The sequence below is a fragment of the Podarcis muralis genome, chromosome 11, assembly GCF_964188315.1.
Source record: "Podarcis muralis chromosome 11, rPodMur119.hap1.1, whole genome shotgun sequence".
NCBI lineage: Eukaryota > Metazoa > Chordata > Lepidosauria > Squamata > Lacertidae > Podarcis > Podarcis muralis.
Genome location: NC_135665.1, coordinates 50,270,426 through 50,289,638, shown reverse-complemented (window position 1 = coordinate 50,289,638; position 19,213 = coordinate 50,270,426). Strand labels below are relative to the sequence as shown.

Here is a 19,213-nt window from a genome sequence, read left to right as displayed (position 1 = left end):
TAGTCAGTGTGGACCAACTGAAGCCAAATAAGCAGCTCCAAGTATGACTTACCTGGGATATCACCCTTGGAATTCTTCTGAAATAATGGTCAAGCTTTAAATGCAAGCAATTCATATTCTGAAATAATAATAAAATCCAGTTTCTTTGCTGGAGATTAATTTTACATTTTTATTTGTAAGAAAAGGCATTTGCACATGTTATGAAAAACACTTGTCTTTAGATAATTACAGTATATTAAAAAGAGACTAAAGGATTGCAACATTCTGATAGTTAACTTACAGAACATTCAATTAATTTTAATATGCTTGTTTTGGCATTCACCCACAACAAAATGACTCAACAAATTGCAAACGCAAAATCAAAGAGGTAAAACCAGATTAGCACAACTCCAATCCTTCACTTGCATCATTAATTAAAATAAGAATATAATTACTTAACCACATTACAATTCTATCATATTCTTATAGCAAATGCTAACATAAAGGAAGCTACTTTTCATGTGCTCCATTTGTTATTCTATGTAAGCATAAAATCTTGAGGAGGTAAAAACTGATGAATGCCCACATCCCTTAAACACCCAAGGCTCTCTTGTACGGAGAGAATAATGTCCTCTTTTTCCTCTACTCCACAGGCACATTGCTTTGAAAATAACAGTACCTGCTTTCTGGAATAAGCTTACTGAATAAAGCAATGGAGATTTTTAATCCTTGCATTGTGAGTAAAAACCTTTAAGGCATTTCTGAAAATACTTTCAGGGTGTAATTTTTAAGGAAGCACAGTTCTGTTTTTTTTAAAAAAAGAAGTCTATTTATTCTTTACACAGCTGGAAAATCTGCCTCAATTTGGCATTAATAATTTCTTCATGCAATCAATACACAGACCAACATAACCCCCCCCCCCACACACACACTTTGCAGGACACTGGGACAAGCAGATCCTTTATTTGCAATAGTGTGATTCTCAGTGCCAGCACTGCATGATGATCCACATGGATCAGAGTACATCTTTTCTGGCTAGTGCTTCATTTCTCACAGCTTAAATGTATGGCTCTCAAGGGGCATTGGCAGGAAGGGAGGAAACGAGCTTCTTCCAAGTCTAGCTAGCTGCATGATACTGTGAATTTCACTATCGTTCAAAGCATCCTCTTGAAAAGAAAATGAAAAGGATAATTTGAAACATGTCTCCCTGCTAAGAATACTGCACAAATTGGGATAACAATATAACCTGCCAGTGTGTGGGACTCTTTTGATTTGTGAAGTTACTATAAGTTGGATTTTGGCTTATTGAATTCAATTACTTGAAGAGAATGGAGCTGTGAAATTTCTTCCTTGGAAAAGCCATAGTCCAGGAGGATATCTTCAGTGTGCTCTCCTATAAACGGATCCCTTTTGGAAGAAGGAGTAGCTGGGGTCCGAGAAAGAAGTGGAGCCGGTCGAGGACTTATCTCCTCCTGGTCATTTTTAAGAAAAGAACCACGTTCTTTGTTGTGCGGATGTGAGGCAGCAGCATCAAAAGCCAAGACTGGTGTCACACAAGCATCCATGTCATTGAAGATTTCACACCATTCTGCTTGGGTCTTCTTGGAAAATAAATCTGCAAACATGTTCTTCATTGCAGGCCAGTCAGAGAAACTCATCTGACCAGGAAGATTAGAATCATCTAACCCCAGACCTGAAGAGGTAAAAATAAAATAAAATGGGCCAATTTAATTCCCAGAGATTTGCCAAAAGTTGCATTTATTACTAACAACCAGGAACAGTATAAAGGCCAGAGGTTAAAGAAATGGCTACAGGATATGTCTAAAACAGGTTATAGCTACACACCTCATGTTTACAGTTAAACACGCATATCCCCAGTGATGTGCCGATGTGCAAATTTACTTAAGCAACCATTATCTTGACAGTGCGTCTTGAACCAGAGAAGGAACACTAGGTTGTTTCAGCCACACAGTCTACCTGAACGTCTTGGTTCATCCACATATCACTGTGTTCCTCTGGGAAACTGCAGATACTATCCACCAGAAATGAGCTCTGCTATTTCAAAGGTGTAACCATGCGAGTCTATAGCAGCAGAAACAGAGAACCTTGTGGCATCTTAGAAATGAATTCATTAATTGTGTCATTAATCCTTGTAGGCCAAATTCAATGTTATTAGCTTCAAGATAATACAGTAGATAAATCTGACTCTGGCCGATGAATGCTTATGCCACAAGAATTCTGATACTGTCTGTGTGATCACTTATTTAGAGATGTAGCTGCTTTTCTGCACACAGAAGGTCCTAGGTTCATTACTCAGCAACTCCAGTAAAAAGGATCAGGTAGGAAAAGATTGGGAAGACCTGCCCTAGAGAGTAGAGAGCTGCTACCAGAAAGAACAGGCAAGACAGAATAGGCTAAGCTAGATGGGCCATTGATTTGACTCAGCAGAAAGCAACTTATTCTATTCTACACATACTACTATATCCAAGGATAAAAGGCAAAGCAAGAGACCCTAACTTGGCAGTGTTTGTTGACTTTCTTTTAACCTTCGTACTCCAATTCAACCCTTGGAACGTGTTAACAAATCAATTTAGGGACTCAGTTATACGGCTGCAAATAAAACACTTAAAATGTGTTGTAAAGTGCAATATACATATGTGACATTAGATGGCGACAGCGAGCTATGCAAAATTCAATGTATTTTTTTAAAAAAATATTAAAAAGCATTTTCACAGCTGTTTTTATATGTGTGTAGATTTCACCTAGGAGTTCTTTATCTCAAACATAACTAGTTGGAAGAGTACAGGAAATGTTTTACAGTAGCTGTATCGAATCAGCAGCAGTATTTTTTTTTAATATCCCCAAGAAGAGAATTCATTAGGATTCTATTCTGAATTTTCCCTTACTGAAATGAGAACACAACATCAATAGCTAAAAGATATATATGACCGAGAGAGAACTATAGCAGCAAGAGAAGAGGGTTAGAGAAAGCAGGCAGTTATTGAGCTTCAAATTTTGGCTTTTGCCACTGTGCAAATTTCAAGCATGCCCTATTGGTTCTCATTTTTCAGGCTTGGTGTTGCAACAATCTATATGGTTAATAGAAGGGTATGCTATAGGTTTTGCGCAGCAGTCCTCCAACAGCAAGTATGGGGTCTCTGGAAGGAAAAGGAACCCACTCTATAATAAAACTTCAGGGTACATTTCCATACCAATCAGTTTTACTGCTTTACCAAACAGAAAACAAGCCGTTAACAGGAAATGATATCCATGGATATATATTATAGCCCAGGAAATTACTGAAACCCAAGGCACTAGTTTTTTATATGTGGATATTAAAGTTGAGAGCTTTAATGTTCTAAATTCATTTTATTAGCTTTGAATAGGATAACATGCCCTACAGGAAGCTATATAAATACGATTATTCAATTATTCCATTATGCAGTTATTGACTATGTAATCTTCAGCAGCTATTGTTTTATTGTTGCTGGAGCCATGATTGCATTGTTATGTTACTATGCTTTTATACTGATTTGATACCACATTGGAAATCTTTTTTCAATGGAAAGGTGAGACATAACATTTTAAGTAAGTAAATTAAAAATTAGTGATCATGTCTCTTCCCACCCTTGCCTTCAACTTGTAGACAACAGCAACTTCATATTTTTTGTAAAGATTTCAACACTTCAGTGCAATCCAAAAATATTACAAAGGAAAATATTGTGTTATGCCAAGTCCCATGGCTTCAGATTAAAACAATTATTGGAAAAGTTTGTCCTATGCCTACTATACTGAGTAATATACCCAGTTACTAAAAGGAACAGCAGCCTCATTCAAGACTAAAAATACAAAACAGTTCCATGATAAAAGGAATGATGAATGAAAGTTGAGTGTCAAAGGGACAAGACAAATGAGATGGGGTGACCAAGCATTCCAATTTAGCATTAGACTTGGGAGAGAGAGGAAATGGGGCACCAGACGCTGGAATACTGATGTAAACTATCAGTTTTCGTTATGAAAGCAAACATCCTGGAGTAATCCTGGCCCCAGATCAAAATGTGTATTTTAGTAAGACTCAATGCCAATTTGTGACAGATGGAACTCGCATTAGATCTACATTGTTTCCTTTTAAGAGCATTTTTCATCTGTATGGTATGGTGCGCTGGATATTAATATCTGTAATAGAAATCCTCAAACTAAGTCACTATGCCAACAAAGGTCCGTATAGTTAAAGCCATGGTTTTCCCAGTAGTGATGTATGGAAGTGAGAGCTGGACCATAAAGAAGGCTGATCACCGAAGAATTGATGCTTTTGAATTATGGTGCTGGAGGAGACTCTTGAGGGTCCCATGGACTGCAAGAAGACCAAACGCATCCATTCTGAAGGAAATCAGCCCTGAGTGCTCACTGGAAGGACAGATCGTGAAGCTGAGGCTCCAATACTTTGGCCACCTCATGAGAAGAGAAGACTCCCTGGAAAAGACCCTGATGTTGGGAAAGATGGAGGGCACAAGGAGAAGGGGACGAGAGAGGACAAGATGGTTGGACAGTGTTCTCGAAGCTACAAACATGAGTCTGACCAAACTGCGGGAGGCAGTGGAAGACAGGAGTGCCTGGCGTGCTCTGGTCCATGGGGTGACGAAGAGTCGGACACGACTAAATGACTAAACAGCAACAGCAAGTCACTATGACTGCCTACTTTAGTAGAAATCTGGTATTGTTTCCTTCCCTTTGCCCGCTTCATTTGCTTCCTGGAACACTCTCCTGATTCAGAAGCAGAGGAGTGTGCATGCAGATGAACTCATTTCAGTTTGGCGTATTGGGCTTCTCCCAGTCCATATTCTCTGCTCAGCTGCCAATCCTTGTAAACTCACAAAAAAAGCTTAGACCTTTATGAAGATAGAACCCAATTGAGAACTTCACTGTAAGGGTTGTACCCATTGGCAAATATTCTCTGTGCGCACAGTGTAGCAAATGACTTGTCACTTTGCTCTGTCAGCAATTCTGGTTTTGCAGGACGGTTGAACATTTGCTGAGCTGATGCAACAAATAGGTTAATCACTGATGAAATAAAGCTAGATAAAGCTCTCACCTGAAAAACTAGAAACTTAACCAAAGTAGTTCAACAGATTTAAAAAAACATTCTAGGGCTTGAAGCTGAACTAACAGCGCTGCAATAAAGTCACTAGGTGGCCTTTGGAAAATCTTAAGTCTTTCAAGCTCCAAGTAGTTCCATTAGAACAAGGAACAATGGAACTTGCCCTCCCTCTCCTATCACCTCACCCACCCCAAAATCTGTGCTGGATTTCCCTCCAACTCTCCGGAGCAGATTTGGGGAGGGTGTGGAGGCAAAGATATGATGCACAAACAGAAATCCTTGTGCGAACAGAGCTACTTCATTGGCTATAACGCTTGGTTCTTCCATCTGTAAAATGGGAATATTTGTTGTACAGACAATGGAGATAAATCTTCAAATTACTTTGCATCTTTAAGTGCTACAATACTACTACTAATTTTTGCATATTTGCTCAAAACAGATGGTACCCCAAAACTTCCTCCCTTCCTCCTTTAAAAACACACCTCTTGTAGATTAACTTACCACTGATGAACTGCTTATAGAATTGTGGTTCAAGAGCACCAACAGCCATGAATTTCCCATCTTTAGTCTTATAGGTTTCATAAAAAGGGGCACCACTGTCCAGGAGGTTCTCCCCACGAGATCTGTTCCAAAGGCCAATGCTCTGTGATTTCCACAGAAAAGAGCTCAGGTACGCTGTGCCTTCTACCTTAAAGACAAACATTTTTTTAAAAAAAATATTTTAACGTTTTGTGGAAAAAAATATTAGTAAGAGTGAAAATATTTTTCTGCTAGGTATTCTGACTGAGGTAATAACACCCTAAGCTGGAAAAAAAAACCTCTCATTAGTTTTTACATTGCTGCACACTGTTTGGTAATATTAATTCTAGTCTTGCTAGATAGTCCAAAAATATGTTTCCTACTTTGGATGTCACTAACTCCTTGGCCTTGGCAAATGCTTCAATGCAGGGATGGGGTGAGGAACCTGTGGTCCTCTGAGTGTGCTTGGCCTACAACTCCCATCATTCCTGACTGTTGGCCATGCTGGCTAGGGGTGGTGGGAATTTGAGCCCAGCAACACCGGCAGAGCCACAGGTTTCCCAACCCTGTAGTTTATAACTGCAGAAAGCAGAGTCTCTCCCCCCCCCCCCCCACGCACCATTTTTATTAACTTTCCAATTTTACATTTTAAAATAAACATTTTCGAAAGCAGTGTCTTGTTCTTGAGCTTTGCTGAGCACAGGGCTGGGACAGCCCCTTGCACTACAGTTCCCAGGTGCCCAACAACCAGCTGTCCGGTGCTTGGGAAGCACTACACAAGGAACTTCAACAAGAGGGTAGTCCCATTCATCTATCAGATTTGGTTTATGGGGTGGGGCCAGATGATTTGGTCCACTAACCCAAAAAGGTTCCATAGCCCTGATTTAAGGCATTATTTGAGGGTTTTTTCCAGATTAGCTTTGGTTGTTTTAACATTATATTGTTTTTCAATGCTAGCAGTACATTTATTGTTTTTATCTTTCAGCTGATTTGGTCCAGTTTTGATATTTACAAATAAAGAAAATAAAATCAGCCCAAGTTTATGTTACAGTGATGTCTTATTTCCTTCAGAGCAGAATGCCTGTGAATATTCTGTGCTACCTGTTTCATTCTCCCAGTTCTTAGAATGCCTTGGATGTTTTACAATCCACAGCATCATCTGGAGCCAGAAGCTTTATCATCACTACCCAAACTTCCCTAGTGTGGGTTCCGGCTGGACAGCCAATAAGATTCAGACTCAGTTGTCGGTCAAACAGGACATCTATTAAAAGATCGCAATGTGTTCCAACTTATGAGGAATGGTTGAGGGAGTTGGGTATGTTTAAAGAGGAGACTGAGAGAAGATATGATAGGCAACTTCAAAAATCTAAAGGGCTGTCACATGGAAGAGGAAGCAAGCTTGTTTTCTATTGCTCTGGAACAGAGCTTTCCAAACTTTTCATGTTGGTGACAAACTTTTTAGACATACAGCATTTTGTGACACAGTAATTCAGTTTTACGAGCAAACCGGAGGTTAAACTAACCCCATTCCAGCCTCGGGAGGAGCACAGGGAGTGTTTGCGTGACACACCTACACACTGTAGCCGACACACTAACGTGTCCTGGCACACAGTTTGGAAAGCTCTGCAGTCTGGAGGGTAGGACCCAAACCAATGGATTCAAGTTACAAGAAAGGAGATTCTGACTAAATATGAGGATGAACTTTCTGGTCATAAGAGCTGTTCAACAGTAGAACAAACTTCCTCAGAAGGTGGTGAACTCTCTTTCACCTGAAGTTTTGGATGGATCTATCACGGATGCTTTAGTTGATATTATTTCATTGCAGGGGGTTGGTTTAGATGACCCTAAGAACCCCTTCCAATTCTATGATTCTGTGACTTACTCTCACCATGACGATGAAACAAGTGGAACCCTGATAGCTAAAAATACACCTCTATTTCTACCAAAAAAAACCATAGTGATGTAGCACAGAAATACAAGATGGTGAGAGTAGAAATATTTTGAAATAGCAAAGTTGCAAAACAGGATCTTCTGCTCTTCCTTTCCCCTCTCCCCCCTCCTGCTCACTGTATGTTCAACAGCCTTCTTTAGGCGATAAGAATGCCATAAGCATGTGGGAAGTGAACTGTTAGAGGCTATATAATCTTGTCAAGGACGCCTGATGATCATCTTATGCAGATCCCACATTCCAACCAGTCCAGAGTTGCTCACAAACACATTTCTGATTCTGAAATTCATTAATAACTTCATAGTTTCAGTTCCCCCCTCCCTGTTGGGATTCGCAGGATACTGGATAAGTCTGCAGGCTTCAACAGGATGATGCAATACTCTGCTGGGTCAGAGTGACTCAGCAGGAGTGTGATTAGTGTAATTGGCTATCACCTGTTTTAAAAAGGAAAGCCTGTTTAACAGTGGTGTGGTGGTTGTGCTGTAGTGTGGTGGTGCTGTGGTGGAGAGTATTCGTTTGTAAGTACTCTGTATGGACTGTTTCTTTTGTAAATGCCTGTATATAGCTCACATTAAAAAGGACTGCACTGAAAAACCTGGAACTCTTAGTGCTTTGCTGAAAGCGCCGCGTGGAATACGCGACAGGGTTATGGGCCCAGCACGCTTCCGCTGCGCAAGAGTACAGGTGGCAGTTATCTAGCCGTGGGTGCTGGAGGTGAGCTGCAGGGATGGAGCAGTCCAGAACTGGCATGTTGCTGGAGAAGCTGACGGCCACGAACTACAGCATCTGGTCGGTCCGCATGCAACACTTCCTCAAGCGTGAGGGCCTGTGGAAGGTGGTGGAAAATCCACCGCAGCCCTCTGAGGAGGAGGAGTGGGAGGACGACGATGAAAAGCTGGCACTAGCAGAGGCCCAGCTTGAAAAGGATGAGAAAGCTTTGGCTACGATCATCCTTGGAGTGGACGACAGCCAGCTAGTCTACGTAGCTGATAAGGTGACGGCAAGTGAGGCGTGGAATGCGCTCAAGGCTGTCCATGTGCGAGAGACAGCTGGCTCACTGATAACACTGACCAGGAGACTGTACCGGTGTCGGAAGGAACCGGGGGACTCCCTGGTAAACCACCTAAAATTCCTAACAGGCTGTTTCCAGGAGCTAGCCTTAAGAGGGAGGCCTGTGGGGGAAGAGGACAAAGTCTTTATAGTCCTGAGTTCCCTTGATGACAGCTATGATATGCTGGTCAACTCCCTCGAGTCGGTAGAGACTGATAAGCTGACTCTGGAATACGTTACTGGACGGTTGTATGCAGAGGAGGACAGGCGTACAGAGCGAAAGATGACCTCAGCCCAGCTGTTGGAGCATCCCAGAGGGAACAACAGCCGGGAAGAGCAGAGGTGTCGGGAGCCGGAGAAACAGCCAGGAGGAGCTGCTGCGGACCAGCCGGTGGTCAACAAAGTAAAAAGGTGTTTTTGCTGCAAGTCCAGTGGACATCTGCTGCGGGACTGCCCAAGAAAACAACAAAAACAGCAGAAGCACAAGAGGCAGCAGAGGGAGTCTACCGCTTGGGTGTCTGCAGATGGCCAAGAAAATGAAGAGCTGTGGGTTCTGGACAGTGGAGCTTCTCAAACCTTTTGTAAAAGAAAAGGACTGCTAACTGATGCTAGGGCTTCAAACAAAAAACATGTAAGTCTTGCTACGGGCCAGAAAGCTAATGTGGTTTGTGAGGGGGAGGTTGTGTTCCCACAGCTGGGACACACATTCAGGAATGTGTTGTGTGTGCCTAGTTTGCAAAACAATCTCCTGAGCATTCCTGACTTGGCAAAAGCAGGCTTTGAAGTAAACTTTGTGGGAGATCAGTGCCAGATAAAGCAAAATGGGGCAGTGTTGGCAAATGCTAACCTTAGAACTAATATGTATGTACTGCAGTGTGAGTCTAAGGTTGCGAATGTGCAAAATGTCCCAACCCATGATATGTGTATTCATCTCCTGCACAGGCGTCTGGCTCATGCTAGCTATAAGGTGCTAAACAAAACATTGGAGTTGTGTGGGGGGATGAAAAACATAAAAAGTTGTGATAATTACTTAGACTGCAATATCTGCAAGGAGGTTAAAAGCAGGGCTTGCCCAGTAGCAAGAGCAAGCCAGAGAGAAACCAAAAAACCACTGGAGTTGATTCATGCTGATGTAACTGGTCCTTTTCCACCAAGTGTCTCCCACAACAAGTACTGTTTGATCCTAGTGGATGACTATTCTAGATTTGGCTGGGTCTATCCATTAAAGCAAAAGTCTGACGTTGCCCAAACTTTGAAGTTCTGGGTAAGAAGGGTAGAAAGGCAACTTGGCGAAAAGGTGTGCTGTATTCAGACAGACAGGGGAGGAGAGTTTATGGCAAGCTCCCTAAGAAACTGGTTGCGTTCCCAAGGGATTAAACATAGGCTTACCAATGTGGCGACGCCTCAGGAGAACGGGGTAGCAGAGCGTAGGGGAGGTGTCTTGCAAACACAAATGAAAGCATTGTTAGCAGATGCAAATCTTCCAATTAAGTACTGGGCTGAGAGTATTAAGACCGCAAATTATATTGGGAATCGCTTGTGGTCAAGGGTACTAGATGACATACCCTATAAAATTCTCTATAACAAAAGTCCCAGTTTGCAACATTTGAGAATCTTTGGGACAAAGGCATGGGTTGACATACCTGTAAAGAACCAAAGAAAAGGTGGGAAAAGGGCACAGCAGTTGCTGTTTCTTGGGTATGAAAGTGGTACAAAAGCCTACAGGTTTGAAGATGATAAAAATCTTTTGAGTTATAGTCGATCAGCCAGCTTTAATGAGCAAAGAAATTGGCCCAAGATACATGCAAACCTGCTGCCAGAAAAAGTTTTACTGCCGAGCATACCTGATAAGGCAGTTGAAACAAAGCTGAGAATTGGCAGCTCTCCCAGAGAAACTGGAAGGGAGGAGGTAAAGGTTGAGCATTTTTCTCCAGCTGCTAGCATGGAGCAGGGGAGAGAAGAAAGTGCAACAGGGACAGGAGGAGGTAGATCTACAGAGTCAATCCACCCCAAAAGCAGTCCTGAAGGTAGCCCAGGGGGTGAGATAAATGAACCAAGGAGGTCTGCAAGAAGTAATAAAGGTCAACCTCCAGACCGTTATGGGTTCCCAGCCACCATAAACCAGGTTTGTGTAACTGAGCCAGAAAACTTTGAAGAAGTGCAAGAGTTACCTACTCTAGAGAAAGAGGCGTGGTTAAAGGCAATGCAGGCAGAGTATAACTCTCTGCTAAACAACAATGTCTTTGTACCTACAGAATTGCCTGAAGGTAAAAAGCCCATAAGCTGTAAGTGGGTTTTTAAAGTGAAAAAGCTGGCTGATGGTAGTTGTCAGAGGAAAGCCAGGTTGGTTGCAAGGGGCTTTACACAAAGGAAAATGATACATTATGATGAAGTGTTTGCCCCAACAGCAAAGGCTGAAACAGTAAAGTCAGTTTTAGCAATGGCAAGTCTGAGAGGGTTAAAAGTTAATCATTTTGATGTTGCCTCAGCATATTTAAATGCTCCTATTGACGCCGAGGTGTATTTACAGCAAATACCAGGTTATGAGCTGGAAAAAGACAGCATGGTGTTAAAACTGCAATGGGCACTATACGGTTTACACCAAAGTGCACGTCTATGGCATGAATGCATAGACACAACTTTGAAAAAGATGGGATTCAAACAAAGCCTGGCTGATTCCTGTTTATATTCAGCATTGGTGCAAGGAAGTGTTTGTTATTTACTTTTGTATGTTGATGATATCTGTCTAATAACAACTGCACAAAAGCAAGTGTCTTGGTTTATAAACAGCCTAGGTAACAAATATAAACTAAAGTATTTGGGAGAGATTCAGAATTACTTAGGAGTAGAGGTTCAGAGAAATGAAGAGGGCGTCTACTCTCTGAGTCAGAAGGAAAAAATCGAAAAGTTACTGAAGACATATGGAATGGAGAGGGCAAATGAGGTTGACACTCCCATAACTACCCAGTACAAAAATAAACCAGAAGGGCAAAAATGTGAGAATGCAACAGCGTTTCATTCTCTGTTGGGTTCTCTGTTATATTTAAGTTGTTGGACAAGACCCGACATAACATTGGCAGTGCATATGTTAAGCCAAAGAAGTGCAGACCCGGCTCAGAGAGATTGGGTAGCACTTAAAAGAATCCTAAGGTATCTGAAAGGCACAAAAGATTACAAACTGGTGCTGGATACAGGATATGATCAGCAAGTGTATGCATATGCTGATGCCAGCTGGGGGGACAGAGAAAATGGAAAGTCTACCACTGGCTATGCCATATATATTGGAAATGCCCTGGTTCAGTGGAAATCCCAGAAACAAACATTTGTTGCCACAAGTACTTGTGAAGCAGAGTACTCAGCCATAAGCGAATGTGTATCACAAATAGAATGGTTTGCTTGCCTAACAAAAGAGCTTGGAATACCTTCAGAAATGCCAATCACTATGCTAAGTGACAACATGGCTGCACAACAGCTTGCCAACCAACAGAACTTTAAAAGCAAGAGTAAACATATTGCTATAAGATACGGAAATGTGAAAAATGCTTTGGAAAGAAATGTGTTAAAGGTACAGCACTGTAACACAAAATGTAATGTGGCAGATTTGTATACAAAATGTTTGGATGCTCCTAAATTTCAAGACTTAAGAGAATTATTGGGTCTCAAGCCTTTGACTTAAGGAGGAGTGTTGGGATTCGCAGGATACTGGATAAGTCTGCAGGCTTCAACAGGATGATGCAATACTCTGCTGGGTCAGAGTGACTCAGCAGGAGTGTGATTAGTGTAATTGGCTATCACCTGTTTTAAAAAGGAAAGCCTGTTTAACAGTGGTGTGGTGGTTGTGCTGTAGTGTGGTGGTGCTGTGGTGGAGAGTATTCGTTTGTAAGTACTCTGTATGGACTGTTTCTTTTGTAAATGCCTGTATATAGCTCACATTAAAAAGGACTGCACTGAAAAACCTGGAACTCTTAGTGCTTTGCTGAAAGCGCCGCGTGGAATACGCGACACTCCCCACCCACACAAGTACATTACAATGAGCCAGTGTGGTGTAGTGGTTAAGAGCAGTGGGGAACCAGGTTCGCATCTCTGCTCCTCCACATGCAGTTGCTGGGTGACCTTGGGCCAGTCACACTTCTCTGAAGTCTCTCAGCCCCACTCACCTCACAGAGTGTTTGTTGTGGGGGAGGAAGGGAAAGGAGAATGTGAACCGCTTTGAGAGTCTTTCGGGTAGTGATAAAGCGGGATATCAAATCCAAACTCTTCAAATCCAAACTCTTCTTGTTTCTTTTCAATATGTAAAATATTTGAAATTAAATTATTGCACAGTCATACTTCTACTTACATATCCCTCTGGATACGAAATCTTCAGCTTACGGCCAGGCAACCCCAGAAGTGTATACTTTCGGGTTTCGTCGTGCGCACAAGGGCAGAAGCGCTCAATCGCGCCACGCGTATGGACAGAAGCATGCCTCTATTTACGTAATTTCTGGGGTGCGGACGGACCCCCGGAATGAATTAAGTTTGTATCCGGAGGGTCCACTGGAGTTCCAATTTTAAAAATCTGTTTTGGATAATTATTGGCCAACTCTGTCCATAGATGAACATGCCTGCCATTCCTCACATTACTTCTTTTCCTCCTCTACCCTGAAAACATCTGCATGAATTATAGGGCTGAACCCCATATATCCAGCCATAGCTATATAATATGACGTGTTTATTTATTATTTAATGTAAAACATTTCAAGGCTGCTGTTCTGGGTAATTCTTGTCTAAAGCTGCATACAGCAATAAACCAAAAGAAAAGAAAGATCAACAATACAAATAACATAAAATCCAAACTCCTCAGGATCACATATCTAATGGCAGGGCAGCTTGCTTAGAAACAGAAATGTTTGCAGCTGCCAAAATATATGCAATATGATAATGTGTTAAAGCAGATACGAACATCAGCACCCGGGATTATTCACTATCTCTACAGTTGTGGAAGCTTCCATACCCTTTGCCCCATTGAGAAATTAGCAAACAAAGATTAATGTTGAGCAGGTGCCAGAAAGAGCATTTCAGATGGAATTAGAACTGCTAGCTTCTATCCACAGCACACTATTGTAGTTAAGTTACCCACAGAAGTACCTGTAATGAAAACATGAGCAGAGACCCAGCTGTTGAATAAATACGAATTAATCTGATGCTAAAATAATTTGATGCAACGATAAATCAAGAGAAGAGATAACCAAGTAATTGGCTGGATTTAACAAAGGAAATCCCTATATCCAGCTGATCTGGGTCTGCTTATCTCACCCAGAGAATCTGACGGCTGTGTTCAAAGGGGGTGCAAGTTATACACACAACAGAGCAATAAGAACTGGATCAAAAAAGGGTTTTGTGGACTGATGTGTTGGTCTTAAAGTACATACAGTTCCACATGCCCTATCTTTAACAGTCTGTAACTTGTTTTGTTTTCTTTAACTTACCATACTTGCATCAATGACTTGCCCTTTGCCGGATTTTGTACGTTCATAGAGTGCCATGATGATGCCCATTGCACACATCACACCGCCACCAGCAAAATCAGCCAGAAGATTGATGGGAGCATAAGGATTTTCATCTTTTCTGCCAAGTTTTGACAAAACACCTATATACAATAATAGATATACACAAAGTAATATTGAAATCAATTTCCCCAGTTATGAAAGCCATATGAATGTCTTCTAAACACAGATATGTATAGTCATCAGTTTTCTAACAATCTCCAATTATGTTCTTAAGCTGTTGAATGCATTGTACTGGGGTGGAGGATTTGCAAAGAGATATCTGGGGGAAATGCTTGCCAGGTCTTCAAGATGGTTTTTAGCAACAAACATCTGTATAAGCCTTTCACTGAAAAGAGGTGGGAATTATAACTAAGTCCCTTGCATTGAAAGACCCACTGAGGAATTCCTAATATAGAAACATTTTCTCTGATTGATAAATGACTATGGTTTGCTTTGTAATCAATAAGTTTCAAGAATTTTTTTCAGTAAATATTATTTCCATGACAGCATTATTACTGTATTTCACATAATCTACTCAAATATACCATTGCTGTTCATCAGTGCAATCCAATGAAAGTTTACTTGGGAATAAGTCCCCCTGTGTTCAATAGGATATATTCCCAGCTAAGTGTGGATTGGAGCCCAAACCATCTTCAGGTCAGGAAGAGTTAACAACCATTTCATTCATTTATTAATTTAGGTAATTTATATACCATTTATTATTTCAAAGAAATATCTAAGTATCACAAGTATCACATTATAAAAGCATCACAAGTAAACATGCACAGAAATTACTGTGAATCTCAAAACAGTTGGACTCTGCAGCATAGTCTATAGGTATGCTCTTCCCAGCAAAACAAAAGTAAAACACCCTAAAGGCTGATGTTGAACTGTAGCCTTGGTTTACTATCCCAATAAAAATAAATGATTGACCAAATGCAAAAAAATGAACATTAATGAACTACAACCAAGCACGTCTGCATAATAATAATTTTATTTGTACCCCAACCACCCATTTGTACCCTAGGTAAAGGGACCCCTGACCATTAGGTCCAGTCGTGACTGACTCCGGGGTTGCGGTGCTCATCTCGCTTTATTGGCCGAGGGAGCCGGCGTACAGCTTCCAGGTCATGTGGCCAGCATGACTAAGCCGCTTCTGGCGAACCAGAGAGGTGCACAGAAACGCCATTTACGGTCCCGCTGGAGCGGTACCTATTTATCTACTTGCACTTTGACGTGCTTTCGAACTGCTAGGTTGGCAGAGGCAGGGACTGAGCAACAAAATTTGTACCCTACAGCCTCCTAATTAATGCTAACTATATTAACCACCAATCTCTTTCGAGTTAATTATTATTTAATATAAGGTTGCTGTTTTTTAAAAAAGAAATTACCGGTAAGTCACACAATGTACCTGACACAGCCAAGTAGTTGATATCATGACCTGCCAACTTGGCATATTTTCCCAACTGTCCAAATCCCGTCAGCCTAGCATAGATGAGTTTGGGATTGTCCTGGAGGACGATATCTGGGCCAAGACCAAGTTTTTCCATGACACCTGAACAAGAAGATAAAATAAGTCAGCTCTACTTAAAAAATAAGCAGATCAACATATGTGAATGTATAAATAGTATTATACAGAGTGTGAAGTTATACACATATTGAATATGAAGGCAGAATTGTTACATGACAATTTTTGAGTAGCGTGTTCCATTTTCTTATCTCTCTTTAATGGAATATTCTGTATGGCTAATTTTTATTTTCAAATTTTTGGGAATGCTGCCTCCTCCCCACCAGGGTAGAAGAGGTGAGTCTACATCAGGAACAAGTGGGGAATAAAGATCTACATTGGGATCCACTACCCCTTGGATCCTGCCCCCTGAGGTAGTCACCTCACCCTGCTTTATGGGTGGGCCAGCTGTGCTCTACTCCTGTGAGCAACCCAAGTGTCAGTGCAGATAAAAATGCAGTATTTAATTAACACCTGAAACACAAACACAGAAGATTCACCTCTGTGAATGGGGGGTGGGAGGGAGGAAAATGCACCATGACATTTTCCATTTGTGAAAGTAGTTGCTTGTGATTGTTCAAATGTGTCTGTGCTAAGTACCATATTTTTCACCCCATAGGACGCACCGCCCTATAACGCACCTAGGTTTTTTTTTGGGGGGGGGGGAATAAAGAAAAAATTTTATTCCCCCCCCCCCCAGGCACAGAGCTGGTGCGGGGGAAGCCCGAGCTTCCCCCGACCCCAGCCCCCAGAACAGCCTGCTATCCGCAAACCTAGGGAGCCGCGCCGGTCTCCCCAGGCTTGCGGAGAGCTGCACGAAGCTTGGCACTGGGCTCCCGAGGGCTGCGCAGATCTGCACGGAGCCCAGGAGGACAGGCAGCTCTGGGCAACCCTCCGGAGCCCAGCACGGCTTGGCGCCGAGCTCCCGAGGGTTGAGCAGAGCTGCACAGAGCCCAGGAGCATAGGCAGCTCTGCGCAACCCTCGGGAGCCCGGCGCCAAACCGCGCCGGGCTCCGGAGGGTTGCGCAGAGCTTCCTGAAGCCTGGAGAGCAAGAGGGGTCGCTGCGCACCGACCCCTCTCGCTCTCCAGGCTTCAGCGAAAGCCTGTATTCGCCCCATAGGACGCACACACATTTCCCCTTCATTTTTGGAGGGGAAAAAGTGCGTCCTATAGGGCGAAAAATACGGTATTACACTGCTCCTGTGAGCAAAACCACACACATCCTGCAGCTGAATCTCAAATCCAAACTGTGGGCGCAGTTAATAAAATTAACTTGAGCTGCTACTTTTTTTTAAAAAAGCGCACATTCTTTTTTCATGGGTTTAATTTTATTTTTTTAAACTACCTTCCACGTATTTAACTGCAAACAGGTACAAAAATGCCCACCTCGCACTTTACACAGCTATTTATTCTGTCTGCTTGTTGTTTTTTACCTACACAAGCCATCTCGATAAACATCTGCATTTAGGGGGGACGTATGGAATTTTTCCTCGGGAAGGCAGAGAAGCGTCGCCACACAAACTGAAGGCGGGGATATGTGTGAGGGGGGGAAAAAAGAGGCAAAAGGCAACAACTATTTGCGAATAGCTGTCAGGACAAAAATACCTCCGCTTGCCCTTTTCCCCCTTACGACAAGCAAGAGTAACTGCGGCCCCGCCAGACTGTCGCTGGACTACAACTCCCACAATCCTTGAGCGTCGGCCAAGCTTAGCTGGGGCGGCTGGGAGATGGAGTCCAGCCCGCGCCCACCCAGTTTTTGGGGTGCACCCTCTTGAGGCTGCCTCATCCCCACCTCGCTACCAACACTTCACGTCCTACTAGGAAGCGGCAACTGCCTCCCACCCCACAGCCTTCGCCCTACTTCGAGGGGAGATACCAACACCGCCCCGCCCCCCAACATTTCCCCGCTGGCCCTTCGCGACCCACAAGCGGTTCGGCACCTGGTCTGAAGGGCTCGATGAGCACATCCGCCTTCTGGCAGAGCCGCCTCAGCGTCTCGGCGCCCCGGGGCTGCTTCAGGTCGAGCGCCAGGGAGCGCTTGCCGCGGCCCTGCACGTCCGACGACACGGCCGCGCGGGGAGAGCGGTCCACCCGCACCACCTCCGCCCCGAAGTCGGCCAGGATGAGGCCGCAGAGAGGCGCCGGCGCCAGGCCCGCCATTTCCAGCACCCTCACTCCGCGCAGCGCCATGGCCGAGAGAAAAGGAGGCAGGCAGGCAGCCTCTCCCTCAGCTCAGGCCCCAGCCGAGTCGCATTTGGCGCCTCCTCCTCCTCGCCCTCCGGAGGGCTGAGCTCCCGGCGGCGGTTCCGAAGGTTAATCAGGCCGGTGCCTGCAGCATGCCGAGGATACGATCCTGTGCGGCGGCCTTGCCAGGGAGCAAGCCCCGTTCAGCCCAGTGGGGCTTCCTGTCAGAGTAAACGTGCTTTTAGTGGGGCCCAGTCCAGGCCACTAAAGAAGTGAGAGTGATTGAAAGGCATTGCCAAGCTGCGGCCCTGGGTGTACCCTGAAGAGGAAAGCCTCATGGAGTAAAGCGAGATCTTATTATTGCCACATATTTATTTATATAGCCCCACCTTTTTTCCCTCAATCAAGGTGGCTTTCATAGAAAAACAAGAACAGCTAAAAACATAAGGTGGGAAAACATCACTAAAAACCGATTAGGCATGGATAGAAGTAAAGCTATACAGTGGTACCTCGGATTACATACGCTTCAGGTTACACACTCCGCTAACCCAGAAATAGTACCTCGGGTTAAGAACTTTGCTTCAGGATGAGAACAGAAATCGTGCTCCAGCAGCAGCAGCAGGAGGCCCCATTAGCTAAAGTGGTGCTTCAGGTTAAGAACAGTTTCAGGTTAAGAACGGACCTCCGGTACTTAACCCGAGGTACCACTGTATATGGTACATAACATCTGTTAAGACCATATGAAGAACTGCAATAAAAAATGCATGGCGGCAGCCCTTTCAGTAAAAGCCAGTTCCCCGAAACCTGTTGGAACAAGGAAGTCTTCCCTTGCCAGAAGAAGGACAGCAAGGAAGGAGCCAGTCTAGCTTCTCTAGGAAGGGAGCTTCTCCAGAATCTGGGAGCAGCCACTGAGAAGGCCCTGTCCCATGTCCCCCACCCAGCGCACACAGGGCCAAGCTGTGAGGGTGCAATCCTAAATAAAGCTTACTAGGGAATAAGGTAAGCTTCATTGAGCTCTGTGGGACTTGCTTCCGAGGAAGCATGCACTGGACTGGACAGGATGGAGTGGTGTTCCTTGGAAATGTTATTACAGGCAACTCCCCATTTACTGGGTGTGTGGGTACATTCCAGACCTCAGTGAAATGTGTGGAAATGGGGAACACCCTTGTGGCTTGCAAGTCAAAGCCCAAAGCAGCTGTCCTTGTGAGTCAGAGAGGCAATGGGGCTTTGTTGAGGCTGCTCAGCCTCCCTGCCTAACAGATGACGTACTAGATCTCTTCATCCAATGGCCCATTGGGCCCAATCAATTGTTCCATGATATTTTGAAGTATTGGCATTAGACCCAGCTTTATAGTACAGTATGTTTTCTGAAGAATGTTTTCAGCGGCAAAGCTGCCTT

General features: G+C 43.5%; 1 protein-coding gene across 1 annotated transcript; it reads right to left on the bottom strand.

Annotated features, from left to right (window-relative positions):
• Window positions 1-155: 155 nt before the first annotated feature.
• AMACR (alpha-methylacyl-CoA racemase) lies at window positions 156-18,053 on the bottom strand. The gene is made up of 5 exons (XM_028748472.2): window positions 17,571-18,053; window positions 15,534-15,677; window positions 14,063-14,223; window positions 5,579-5,765; window positions 156-1,672 (listed from the first exon to the last, which is right to left on the bottom strand). The coding sequence occupies exons 1-5, from the start codon at window positions 17,818-17,820 to the stop codon at window positions 1,263-1,265; spliced, it is 1,152 nt and encodes a 383-aa protein (XP_028604305.2). The 5' UTR covers window positions 17,821-18,053; the 3' UTR covers window positions 156-1,262.
• Between the last annotated feature and the right edge of the window lie 1,160 nt (window positions 18,054-19,213).

What these genes read in the sequence shown, in the direction of transcription:
- AMACR (XM_028748472.2), bottom strand. Translation starts at nt 17,820, where the DNA reads ATGGCGCTGCGCGGAGTGAGGGTGCTGGAAATGGCGGGCCTGGCGCCG. An exon ending in CATCGAGCCCTTCAGACCAG is followed by an intron (nt 15,678 to 17,570) that starts GTGCCGAACCGC and finishes CTTCTTGTTCAG; the next exon opens with GTGTCATGGAAAAACTTGGT. An exon ending in CTATAAGCAGTTCATCAGTG is followed by an intron (nt 1,673 to 5,578) that starts GTAAGTTAATCT and finishes TTACCTCTTCAG; the next exon opens with GTCTGGGGTTAGATGATTCT.